General features: G+C 48.3%; 1 protein-coding gene across 1 annotated transcript in view; it reads right to left on the bottom strand.

Annotated features, from left to right (window-relative positions):
* Positions 1–210: 210 nt before the first annotated feature.
* The window catches only part of LOC120980429, a 38,127-nt gene continuing 24,459 nt past the window's right edge, over positions 211–13,878 (bottom strand). Inside the window, exons 10-11 of the mRNA XM_040409537.1 lie at positions 2,525–2,700; positions 211–508 (exon numbers count right to left, since the gene is read on the bottom strand). Of these exons, the coding sequence (XP_040265471.1) occupies positions 503–508; positions 2,525–2,700 (182 nt within the window). The 3' untranslated portion in view covers positions 211–502. The remainder of the gene's footprint in view (positions 509–2,524; positions 2,701–13,878) is intronic.

The raw sequence follows: 13,878 nt of genomic DNA, 5'->3' as shown, positions 1-13,878 counted from the left end.
CCACTGCCAACCACTGAGCCACTGCCAACCACTGAGCCACCGCCAACCATTGAGCCACTGCCAACCACTGAGCCACTGCCAACCACTCACCCACCGCCAACCATTGAGCCACTGCCAACCATTGAGCCACCGCTAACCACTGAGCCACCGCTAACCACTGAGCCACTGCCAGGGTAAGCCACAAGAGTAAATGTGCGGCACAGTCTATTAGAAAGTTGCTGAACTTTTATATAATGAATCATATACAGAAGACTGGACATCGTCCCCTTTAACTTGCAGAGCTGGTTGTGATACTGTGCGGTCTACCTTGTGTTGTTCCGAGTAGGTGCAGAGCCCTTCCGGGTTACAATCCGGGGTTCAAATACTACAAATCATGACCCTAAACCAGCGCCTCCGCTGATATTACACAGAATATTACTTATGACTGATTTACAGAAAGAAAAGAATGTTAAAAAATCAAAGTGAATTGCAGGATGTTCCGGGACCAGATGAGGAGCAGTTCTTATACCTGCAGAGAAAATGTAAGAAACATTGTAAATCACTGGAGAAAATAAAAGAGAGAAAGAGGAAGAGATATGAGAAGAGGAGAGGAGAAGAGAGAAGGGAAAAGAGGAAAAGAAGAAAGAGGAAAATACAACAAGGAGAGAAGATGAAAGCATAAGAGGAAGAGAAAACAGAAGAGGGGAAGAGAGAAGGGAGGAATGGGAGAGAAGAAGCGGAAGAAAAGGACTGTCACCGCCAGTTCTGTGAGAAGGTCTGACAGACATCCTTCTCTACCTCTTGCATGATGTTCTTTGTTTTGTTTTCACTTTGTCATTTCCTTTCCTTCTCCCAGGTGTCACTTATTTAGTCTAATCGTCTCCCTTTATATTCCCTCCCATACTGCCTCACTTTGCGGTTTATACTACTTCCTGGATGAAGTGTTCACTGCTGGAGGCAGCTGCTGCTGTTTGCTCAGATAAGTCTTTTCATGTATTGTGTTTACTTGCTGGCTTGATTCTAGGTGACCCTGACTCCGTCCGTATTAAGTGCAGGGAGCCGGTGGTCGTGTCCCCTCACTATTATAGGGTTTTCAGGTGTCACACAGTCTTAGGTATGTGGGCATGCAATCGTCTACCATTGAGACCCTTGCATGGGCATAGCAGTCAGGGAGAGCTCTTAGGGTTTTATAGGGCTCACCTATATGCTCCTTAGTTTGGGATCAAGCCAGTTGGACGTTTATTCATAAATTCCAGCTATCTGCAACTTCATCCGTGACAAGGACAGAACAAGAGAACAGAGAGGAAAAGAGGAGATGAAAAGCTGGAGGAGAGAAGATGAAAGGATAAAAAGTAAGAGGAAAATGATGAAGATGAGAAGAGGAACGACGAGTAAAAGAGAAGGGGATGAGAGCAGAGAAAAAGAAGATAAAACAGGAGAGGAGAAGAATAGAGAAGGAGATGAGAGAAAAGAAGATGATAAAGAGAAGAGAGGATAGCAAGAGAAGAGGGTGGAGAGAAGTATAGAGGAGAGAATAAGAGAAGAGTAGAAAAGACAACAGAAGAGAAATGGATAAGTGAGAGGAAAGAAGTGCAGAAAAGGAGAAAAACAGAAGGAGTCGGGAGAGAAGAAAGAAGCAGAGAAGAGACAATGAGAGAAGAAAAGGAGAAGAAGACAGAAAGGTAAGGAAGAAGAGTGAGGAGGAAAATACAATTGAAGAAGAGATGAGAGAAAGAGAAGAGAGTGGAGTGGAGAAGAGGACAGGAGAAGGACAGAAGAGAATATAGGAGAGGAGATAATGAGGAGAGAAAAGGAGAAAGAGAAGGAAAGAGATAGAGAGAATAGGAGAAAATAATACATGAGAGAGAGACAAGTGAAGAGACAAGAACAGAAGAAGAGAAAAGAGGAGAAAAAAGATTGAAAAGTAGAGGAAAGATGGGAAAGCAATGAGAGAAGAAGAGAGGAGAGGCAATGAGGGGAGAGGTGTAGAGAAGAGGATAGGAAAAGGAGAGGAGGACAGAAGAGCAAGAAAGAATGAGAGGAGAGCAGAGGAAAATAAGAGAGAACAGGGGAGTGGAGAAGAGAAGATGAGAGGAGAAGGAAGGAGAGAAAATAGTAGAGAAGGGGAGAAACGAGCACAGAGAAGAGGAGAGATGAAAAGAAGAGAAGAAAGGAGAGAAGTGACGAAAGGAGAGAGAGAAGAAAATAAAAGAGCAGTAGAAGAAGAAAATAGAGGGAAGGAGCAGAGAAGAGGAAAGAAAAGGAGAGGGGAGAGAAGAGAGAGAGAGTAAGATGAGAACAGGAGAGAAGAGAAGAGCAGAGGAGAGAGAATGAGAGGAGAACAGAAGGTGGAAGGAGAGGAGAAGAGTAAAGGAGAAGAAAGATTAGGAGATAGGAGAGAAGATCAGAGGAGAGATATGAGAGGAGAACAGAAGTTGTGAGGAGAGCGGAGGAGCGTTTTCAGAAATGTACATTTTTATATATTAACAGAACACAACTAATAGAAGAACTGGGTGCAGTTCACTGTCCCTTTAAATTTTCTTACCCTATAGAAGAACTCAACAAGGCCCCACCCGTTATCACCCGTGCCCGTCGTGAAGGTGGCGATGCATTCGTGGGTGATTCCAACAGTTTGCTTCGTTGAAGAGTTTAAGGAAGGATTGTAAATAAAGGGGCTGTTCCTGGAGTCAAGAGTCGCAGAAACGTCAAATGTCTGACCTCCTAGAAGAAGAGAATCCTCTCAGTATGATGATAGAGAGCAGTGTGATTACCCCCTCACGCACTGACGCATCACATGGAGCCAATGTGCACCCACCCTCTGATCCCACCATTCTGCTGCTGTCCACACCCCTTACAATATCAGTCACAGTGCCCCCTACAATATCAGTCACAGTGCCCCCCTACAATATCAGCCACAGTGCCCCCTACAATATCAGCCACAGTGCCCCTCTACAATATAAGCCACAGTGCCCCCTACAATATCAGTCACAGTGCCCCCTACAATATCAGTCACAGTGCCGCCTACAATATAAGCCACAGTGCCCCTACAATATCAGTCACAGTGCCCCCTACAATATCAGTCACAGTGCCCCCTACAATATCAGCCACAGTGCCCCTCTACAATATAAGCCACAGTGCCCCCCTACAATATCAGTCACAGTGCCCCTACAATATAAGTCACAGTGCCCCCTACAATATCAACCACAGTGCCCCCTACAATATCAGCCACAGTGCCCCCTACAATATCAGCCACAGTGCCCCCTACACTATCAGCCACAGTGCCCCCCTACAATATCAGTCACAGTGCCCCTACAATATAAGTCACAGTGCCCCCTACAATATCAGTCACAGTGCCGCCTACAATATCAGTCACAGTGCCCCTACAATATAAGTCACAGTGCCCCCTACAATATCAGCCACAGTGCCCCCCTACAATATCAGTCACAGTGCCCCCTACAATATAAGTCACAGTGCCCCCTACAATATCAACCACAGTGCCCCCTACAATATCAGCCACAGTGCCCCCTACAATATCAGTCACAGTGCCCTCTACAATATAAGCCACAGTGCCCCCCTACAATATCAGTCACAGTGCCCCTACAATATAAGTCACAGTGCCCCCTACAATATCAGTCACAGTGCCCCCTACAATATCAGTCACAGTGCCGCCTACAATATCAGTCACAGTGCCCCTACAATATAAGTCACAGTGCCCCCTACAATATCAGCCACAGTGCCCCCCTACAATATCAGCCACAGTGCCCCCCTACAATATAAGTCACAGTGCTCCCTACAATATCAGCCACAGTGCCCCTCTACAATATAAGCCACAGTGCCCCCTACAATATCAGCCACAGTGCCCCCTACAATATCAGCCACAGTGCCCCCTACAATATAAGTCACAGTGCCCCCTACAATATCAGCCACAGTGCCCCTCTACAATATCAGTCACAGTGCCCCCTACAATATCAGCCACAGTGCCCCCTACAATATCAGCCACAGTGCCCCCTACAATATCAGTCACAGTGCCCCCTACAATATCAGTCACAGTGCCCCCCTACAATATCAGCCACAGTGCCCCCTACAATATAAGTCACAGTGCCCCCTACAATATCAGCCACAGTGCCCCCTACAATATCAGTCACAGTGCCCCCTACAATATCAGTCACAGTGCCCCCTACAATATCAGTCACAGTGCCGCCTACAATATCAGTCACAGTGCCCCCTACAATATCAGTCACAGTGCCCCCTACAATATAAGTCACAGTGCCCCTACAATATCAGTCACAGTGCCCCCCTACAATATCAGCCACAGTGCCCCCCTACAATATCAGCCACAGTGCCCCCTACAATATCAGTCACAGTGCCCCCTACAATATCAGTCACAGTGCCCCCTACAATATAAGTCACAGTGCCCCCTACAATATCAGCCACAGTGCCCCCTACAATATCAGTCACAGTGCCCCCCACAATATCAGTCACAGTGCCCCCTACAATATCAGCCACAGTGCCCCCCTACAATATCAGCCACAGTGCCCCCTACAATATCAGTCACAGTGCCCCCTACAATATCAGCCACAGTGCCCCCTACAATATCAGTCACAGTGCCCCCCACAATATCAGTCACAGTGCCCCCTACAATATAAGTCACAGTGCCCCCTACAATATAAGTCACAGTGCCCCCTACAATATCAGCCACAGTGCCCCCTACAATATCAGCCACAGTGCCCCCTACAATATAAGTCACAGTGCCCCCTACAATATCAGTCACAGTGCCCCCTACAATATCAGCCACAGTGCCCCCTACAATATCAGTCACAGTGCCCCCTACAACATCAGCCACAGTGCCCCCTACAATATCAGTCACAGTGCCCCCTACAATATCAGTCACAGTGCCCCCTACAATATCAGTCACAGTGCCGCCTACAATATCAGTCACAGTGCCCCCTACAATATCAGTCACAGTGCCCCCTACAATATAAGTCACAGTGCCCCTACAATATCAGTCACAGTGCCGCCTACAATATCAGCCACAGTGCCCCCTACAATATCAGCCACAGTGCCCCCTACAATATCAGCGACAGTGCCCCCTACAATATCAGCCACAGTGCCCCCTACAATATCAACCACAGTGCCCCCTACAATATCAGCGACAGTGCTCCCTACAATATCAGCCACAGTGCCCCCTACAATATCAACCACAGTGCCCCCTACAATATCAGCCACAGTGCCCCCTACAATATCAGCCACAGTGCCCCCTACAATATCAGCCACAGTGCCCCCTACAATATCAGCCACAGTGCCCCTACAATATCAGTCACAGTGCCCCCTACAATATCAGTCACAGTGTCCCCTACAATATCAGTCACAGTGCCCCTACAATATCAGTCACAGTGCCCCCTACAATATCAGTCACAGTGCCCCTACAATATCAGTCACAGTGCCCCCTACAATATAAGTCACAGTGCCCCCTACAATATAAGTCACAGTGCCCCCTACAATATCAGTCACAGTGCCCCCTACAATATCAGCCACAGTGTCCCCTACAATATCAGTCACAGTGTCCCCTACAATATCAGTCACAGTGCCCCCTACAATATCCGTCACAGTGTCCCCTACAATATCAACCACAGTGCCCCCTACAATATCAGTCACAGTGCCCCCCACAATATCAGTCACAGTGCCCCCTACAATATAAGTCACAGTGCCCCCTACAATATAAGTCACAGTGCCCCCTACAATATCAGCCACAGTGCCCCCTACAATATCAGCCACAGTGCCCCCTACAATATAAGTCACAGTGCCCCCTACAATATCAGTCACAGTGCCCCCTACAATATCAGCCACAGTGCCCCCTACAATATCAGTCACAGTGCCCCCTACAACATCAGCCACAGTGCCCCCTACAATATCAGTCACAGTGCCCCCTACAATATCAGTCACAGTGCCCCCTACAATATCAGTCACAGTGCCGCCTACAATATCAGTCACAGTGCCCCCTACAATATCAGTCACAGTGCCCCCTACAATATAAGTCACAGTGCCCCTACAATATCAGTCACAGTGCCGCCTACAATATCAGCCACAGTGCCCCCTACAATATCAGCCACAGTGCCCCCTACAATATCAGCGACAGTGCCCCCTACAATATCAGCCACAGTGCCCCCTACAATATCAACCACAGTGCCCCCTACAATATCAGCGACAGTGCTCCCTACAATATCAGCCACAGTGCCCCCTACAATATCAACCACAGTGCCCCCTACAATATCAGCCACAGTGCCCCCTACAATATCAGCCACAGTGCCCCCTACAATATCAGCCACAGTGCCCCCTACAATATCAGCCACAGTGCCCCCTACAATATCAGTCACAGTGTCCCCTACAATATCAGTCACAGTGCCCCTACAATATCAGTCACAGTGCCCCCTACAATATCAGTCACAGTGCCCCTACAATATCAGTCACAGTGCCCCCTACAATATAAGTCACAGTGCCCCCTACAATATAAGTCACAGTGCCCCCTACAATATCAGTCACAGTGCCCCCTACAATATCAGCCACAGTGTCCCCTACAATATCAGTCACAGTGTCCCCTACAATATCAGTCACAGTGCCCCCTACAATATCCGTCACAGTGTCCCCTACAATATCAACCACAGTGCCCCCTACAATATCAGTCACAGTGCCCCCCTACAATATCAGTCACAGTGCCCCTGTCACGGATGGTGTACAGGAAACAAGACAATGCAATATATGACTCATTGGATCCACAACTAAGGAACAAAAGGGAGACCCCTACATGAGACCTGCCACTCTCCCTAATTGCTCAGCCTATGCGAACACCCCAAAGGTGGATGGGCGCATATCCACGAACTTCGTCTATCTAATACCTGAAGACCCTACAATAGTGAGGGGACACGACAACCGGCTCCCTACACCAGACACGGAGGGAGTCAGGGTCACCTGAAAATCCAGCAGACAGAAAATCACAAATAAAGGAACAGCACTTATCTTGCAGAGGACTGAGGAATAGAAACAGCATGCACACACACTCCAGGAAGTTCTATAAGCCGCACACTACTGCATATTGGGGAGGAACTTAAAGGGAAGCAATCAGTCCAACTGCATGACAGCTGAGATAGACTAACGAGATGAGGAACTTAACCAAAACAAAGAAACTCAAGGAGGAGGATCTGGAAAGCTCCTGTCAGAGCTTCTCAACTGTCTGGTTGTGACAGTACCCCTCCCTCTACGAGTGGACTCCGGACACTCAGGGCCCACCTTCTCAGGACGGGACCTATGGAAAGCCCTGATGAGACGAGTGGCCTTAATGTCCGTCACTGGGACCCACATCCTCTCCTCAGGACCATAACCCTCCCAATGAACGAGGTACTGGAGGGAACCGCGGACAAGACGAGAATCCACAATCCTAGAGACCTGAAATTCAAGATTTCCATCAACCATAATCGGAGGAGGAGGCAAAGGCGAGGGTACAATAGGTTGAACATAAGGTTTCAATAAGGACTTATGAAAAACATTATGGATCTTCCAAGTCTGAGGAAGATCAAGACGGTAGGCAACAGGATTGATGACAGACAGGATCTTGTAAGGCCCAATAAACCTAGGACCCAACTTCCAGGAGGGAACCTTCAATTTGATATTCTTGGTAGACAACCACACCAGATCACCCACATTCAGGTCTGGACCAGGCACACGTCTCTTATCTGCCACACGCTTATATCTCTCACTCATGCTCTTTAGATTATCCTGAATCATTTGCCAAATAGATGACAAAGACGAGGAGAATCTGTCCTCATCAGGTAAACCAGAAGACCCCTCTCCCGAGAAAGTCCCAAACTGCGGATGAAACCCATATGCACCAAAAAATGGTGACTTATCAGAGGACTCCTGACGACGGTTATTTAAAGCAAACTCAGCAAGGGACAAAAAAGAACACCAATCCTCCTGATTCTCCGCCACAAAACAGCGCAGATATGTCTCCAGATTCTGATTGACGCGCTCTGTCTGGCCATTCGACTGCGGGTGGAAAGCAGAAGAGAATGACAACCGAACCCCCAAGCGAGAACAGAAAGCCTTCCAGAATCTGGAAACAAACTGCGTGCCCCTATCAGAGACTATGTCTGAAGGAATCCCATGCAATTTGACAATGTGGTCAATAAATGCCTGCGCCAGCGTCTTAGCATTGGGCAAACCAGGAAAAGGGATGAAATGCACCATTTTGCTAAAACGGTCCACCACCACCAGAATCACAGTCTTCCCCGAGGAACGAGGCAAGTCCGTTATGAAGTCCATGGACAGATGTGTCCAAGGACGAGAAGGAATGGGTAAGGGAAGGAGAGGACCTGATGGCCGTGAATGAGGGACTTTGGCACGAGCGCAAGTCTCGCGAGCTGCCACAAAACCCTCAACCGACTTACGAAGCGCAGGCCACCAGAATCTCCGAGCGATGAGATCCAGTGTGGCTCTTGCCCCCGGGTGCCCAGCAAGGACCGTATCGTGGTGTTCCTTAAAAATCTTGTGTCTCAAAGCGAGAGGCACAAACAACCTCCCAGGAGGACAAAGATCAGGAGCCTCTGACTGGGCTGCCTGCACCTCTGCCTCCAATTCAGGAAAAAGAGCAGAGACCACCACACCTTCAGCCAAAATGGGACCCGGGTCTTCAAAATTCCCACCTCCCGGAAAACAACGTGACAGGGCATCTGCCTTCACATTCTTAACCCCAGGGCGGAACGTGACAACAAAATTAAACCTTGAAAAGAACAAAGACCATCTGGCCTGTCTCGGGTTCAGACGCTTGGCTGACTCCAAGTAGGCCAGATTCTTATGGTCGGTAAACACGGTAATAGGGTGTCTGGCTCCCTCTAGCCAATGGCGCCATTCCTCAAAAGCCAACTTGATGGCCAACAATTCCCTATCTCCCACATCATAATTTCTCTCTGCGGAGGAGAGTTTCTTCGAGAAAAAGGCACATGGTTGCCATTTGGCAGGAGAGGAACCCTGAGACAAGACCGCACCCACCCCTACCTCAGAAGCATCAACCTCAACTATGAAGGGTAACGAAATATCAGGTTGTACCAGGATGGGAGCGGAAGCAAAACTCTCCTTGATATTAGAAAAGGCCTTACGCGCCTCTACCGACCAGGAAGAAAAATCTACCCCCTTTCTGGTCATATCAGTGAGTGGTTTAACAACAGAGGAATAATTCAAAATAAATTTCCTGTAATAATTGGCAAAGCCCAAAAAACGCATCAGCGCCTTCTGATTCTCAGGAAGCTCCCACTCAAGCACAGCGCGGACCTTCTCGGGGTCCATGCGAAAACCAGAAGCGGAGAGAAGAAACCCCAGAAATTGAATTTCTGGAACCGCAAACACACATTTTTCCAGTTTCGCGTATAATTTATTCTCCCGCAGGATGAGTAAGACCTGACGTAAGTGTTCCTTATGAGTCTTGAAATCAGGAGAAAAAATCTAAATGTCATCCAAATACACTAATACAAATTTTCCCATTAAATGATAAAAAATGCTGTTCACAAAATGCTGAAAAACGGCTGGGGCATTCATCAAACCAAAAGGCATAACCAAATTCTCAAAATGGCCCTCAGGGGTATTGAAGGCCGTCTTCCATTCGTCTCCTTCTCTGACCCTGACCAGGTTGTATGCCCCTCTTAGGTCTAATTTGGAAAAGACTTTAGCCCCAACAACCTGGTTAAACAGGTCCGGGATCAGAGGAAGCGGATAAGGATCACGAATAGTGATACTGTTCAGCTCCCTGAAATCCAGACAAGGTCTTAAAGAACCATCTTTTTTCTTAACAAAGAAAAAACCAGCGGCGACAGGTGACTTCGAGGGTCGTATGTGTCCTTTTCTCAGACTCTCAGAGATATAAGCACGCATAGCGACCCTCTCAGGTTGGGAAAGATTGTATAAACGAGATTTAGGCAGCTTGGCGCCTGGGATGAGATTAATAGGGCAATCGTACTCCCTGTGCGGGGGCAAATCCTGAACACCACTCTCAGAGAAGACATCCGAAAATTCAGAGAGGAAAGGTGGTACAGTCTTAGTAGAAACCTCAGAAACAGATGTCATGAGGCAATTCTCTCTGCAAAAGTCACTCCAACCATTTATTTGCCTCGCTTGCCAATTAATGGTGGGGTTATGTTTAGTGAGCCAGGGTAGCCCCAACACTAGAGGAGTAGGCAAACCGCTAAGGACGAAACATGACACATCCTCAACATGAGCATCACTCACAATTAAACGGAAATTGTGAACTATGCCCTTTAATGATTTCTGAGAAAGTGGAGCAGAATCAATAGCAAAAACAGGAATATCCTTTCCCAAAGTGCATACCTGGAAACCATGAGTTATTGCAAATTGATTATCAATGAGATTGACAGCTGCTCCACTATCCTCAAAAAATCTCACAAAAAATGCTCTTGCTCTCTAGCGCCACCCTAGCAGGCAGGACAAAACGGGAACTACAAGCAAACGGAAAACCTTCAATTTCCGCCTCAACCCTGCCAATAGTAACAGACGGAACATTTTTAAAAGATTTTTTCCTTTTTGTTTCTTTATTACTCCCAGAAGACTGCCTGAATCTCCTAGAGGGACAAACATTTGCCAAATGATTTATACCTCCACAACAAAAACAAACCCTCCCCTGCGGGCTGAATCTTCTATTGTCAGAGGCAATCAACCCCAGCTGCATGGGCTCCTGCTCAGAAGGGGCTGACAGTGACTGAGACCCCTGTGCACAGAAAGAGACCGCTGCACTGTCCCGGGACTGAGTATGACAGGAAGGAGAGATCTCCTCTCTCTCTCTAAGACGCCTGTCAATACGAACAGCCTGAGACATAGCAGAATCCAAGGAGGTAGGTCTCTCATGAAAGGCAAATGCATCTTTCAATCCCTCTGAAAGACCATGGCAAAATTGACTTCGGAGTGCAGCATCATTCCAACCAGTATCAGCTGCCCATCTCCGAAATTCTGAGCAGTATATCTCTGCGGATTGTTTACCCTGGCATAACAGACGTAGTCTAGACTCAGCCAGAGCAATACGATCCGGATCATCATATATCTGACCCAGGGCTAAAAAGAATTCATCCACTGAACGGAGGGGCCGTGCCCCCTCTGGCAGCGAAAAGGCCCAGGATTGAGCGTTACCCCTGAGCAGCGATATAATGATCCCCACCCTCCGTTCTTCATCACCAGAGGAATGGGGAAGAAGGCGAAAATGGAGTTTGCAAGCCTCTCTAAAACGCACAAAATACTCACTACCCCCGGAGAACGTATCCGGGAGCGAGATCTTAGGCTCAGAACAAACTCCATGAACGCAAGCTGAACCGGTCACTTGAAACTGAGAAAAAGTCTTACGGAGATCAGCTACCTCCAATGAAAGACCCTGGAAGCGCTCAGCCAAAAGTGAAACCGGATCCATGCTTGAGACGGTTTTGGCGGCTTATAATGTCACGGATGGTGTACAGGAAACAAGACAATGCAATACAATATATGACTCACTGGATCCACAACTAAGGAACAAAAGGGAGACCCCTACATGAGACCTGCCACTCTCCCTAATTGCTCAGCCTATGCGAACACCCCAAAGGTGGATGGGCGCATATCCACGAACCTCGTCTATCTAATACCTGAAGACCCTACAATAGTGAGGGGACACGACCACCGGCTCCCTACACCAGACACGGAGGGAGTCAGGGTCACCTGAAAATCCAGCAGACAGAAAATCACAAATAAAGGAACAGCACTTATCTTGCAGAGGACTGAGGAATAGAAACAGCATGCACACACACTCCAGGAAGTTGTATAAGCCGCACACTACTGCATATTGGGGAGGAACTTAAAGGGAAGCAATCAGTCCAACTGCATGACAGCTGAGATAGACTAACGAGATGAGGAACTTAACCAAAACAAAGAAACTCAAGGAGGAGGATCTGGAAAGCTCCTGTCAGAGCTTCTCAACTGTCTGGTTGTGACAGCCCCCTACAATATAAGTCACAGTGCCCCCTACAATATCAGCCACAGTGCCCCCCTACAATATCAGCCACAGTGCCCCCTACAATATCAACCACAGTGCCCCCTACAATATCAGCCACAGTGTCCCCTACAATATCAACCACAGTGCCCCCTACAATATCAGCCACAGTGCCCCCTACAATATCAGCCACAGTGCCCCCTACAATATCAGCCACAGTGCCCCCTACAATATCAACCACAGTGCCCCCTACAATATCAGCCACAGTGTCCCCTACAATATCAACCACAGTGTCCCCTACAATATCAGTCACAGTGTCCCCTACAATATCAACCACAGTGCCCCCTACAATATCAGCCACAGTGCCCCCTACAATATCAGCCACAGTGCCCCCTACAATATCAGTCACAGTGCCCCCTACAATATCAGCCACAGTGTCCCCTACAATATCAACCACAGTGTCCCCTACAATATCAGTCACAGTGCCCCCCTACAATATCAGTCACAGTGCCCCCTACAATATCAGTCACAGTGCCCCCTACAATATCAGCCACAGTGCCCCCTACAATATCAGTCACAGTGCCCCCTACAATATCCGTCACAGTGTCCCCTACAATATCAACCACAGTGCCCCCCTACAATATCAGTCACAGTGCCCCCTACAATATAAGTCACAGTGCCCCCTACAATATCAGCCACAGTGCCCCCCTACAATATCAGCCACAGTGCCCCCTACAATATCAACCACAGTGCCCCCTACAATATCAACCACAGTGCCCCCTACAATATCAGCCACAGTGTCCCCTACAATATCAACCACAGTGCCCCCTACAATATCAGCCACAGTGCCCCCTACAATATCAGTCACAGTGCCCCCTACAATATCCGTCACAGTGTCCCCTACAATATCAACCACAGTGCCCCCTACAATATCAGCCACAGTGCCCCCTACAATATCAGCCACAGTGCCCCCTACAATATCAGCCACAGTGCCCCCTACAATATCAGCCACAGTGCCCCCTACAATATCAACCACAGTGCCCCCTACAATATCAACCACAGTGCCCCCTACAATATCAGCCACAGTGTCCCCTACAATATCAACCACAGTGCCCCCTACAATATCAGCCACAGTGCCCCTCTACAATATAAGCCACAGTGCCCCTACAATATCAGTCACAGTGCCCCCTACAATATAAGTCACAGTGCCCCCTACAATATCAGCCACAGTGCCCCCCTACAATATCAGCCACAGTGCCCCCTACAATATCAACCACAGTGCCCCCTACAATATCAGCCACAGTGTCCCCTACAATATCAACCACAGTGCCCCCTACAATATCAGCCACAGTGCCCCCTACAATATCAGTCACAGTGTCCCCTACAATATCAACCACAGTGCCCCCCTACAATATCAGCCACAGTGCCCCCTACAATATCAACCACAGTGCCCCCTACAATATCAGCCACAGTGTCCCCTACAATATCAACCACAGTGCCCCCTACAATATCAGCCACAGTGCCCCCTACAATATCCGTCACAGTGCCCCCTACAATAACAGCCACAGTGCCCCCTACACTATCAACCACAGTGCCCCCTACAATATCAGCCACAGTGTCCCCTACAATATCAACCACAGTGCCCCCTACAATATAAGCCACAGTGCCCCTACAATATCAGCCACAGTGCCCCCTACAATATCAGTCACAGTGCCCCCTACAATATCAGCCACAGTGCCCCCTACAATATCAGTCACAGTGCCCCTCTACAATATCAGCCACAGTGTCCCCTACAATATCAGTCACAGTGCCCCCTACAATATAAGTCACAGTGCCCCCTACAATATCAGCCACAGTGCCCCCTACAATATCAGCCACAGTGCCCCCCC

The sequence above is a fragment of the Bufo bufo genome, chromosome 10 (assembly GCF_905171765.1).
Source record: "Bufo bufo chromosome 10, aBufBuf1.1, whole genome shotgun sequence".
NCBI classification, from domain to species: domain Eukaryota; kingdom Metazoa; phylum Chordata; class Amphibia; order Anura; family Bufonidae; genus Bufo; species Bufo bufo.
This window is presented reverse-complemented; position numbering and strand designations above follow the sequence as displayed.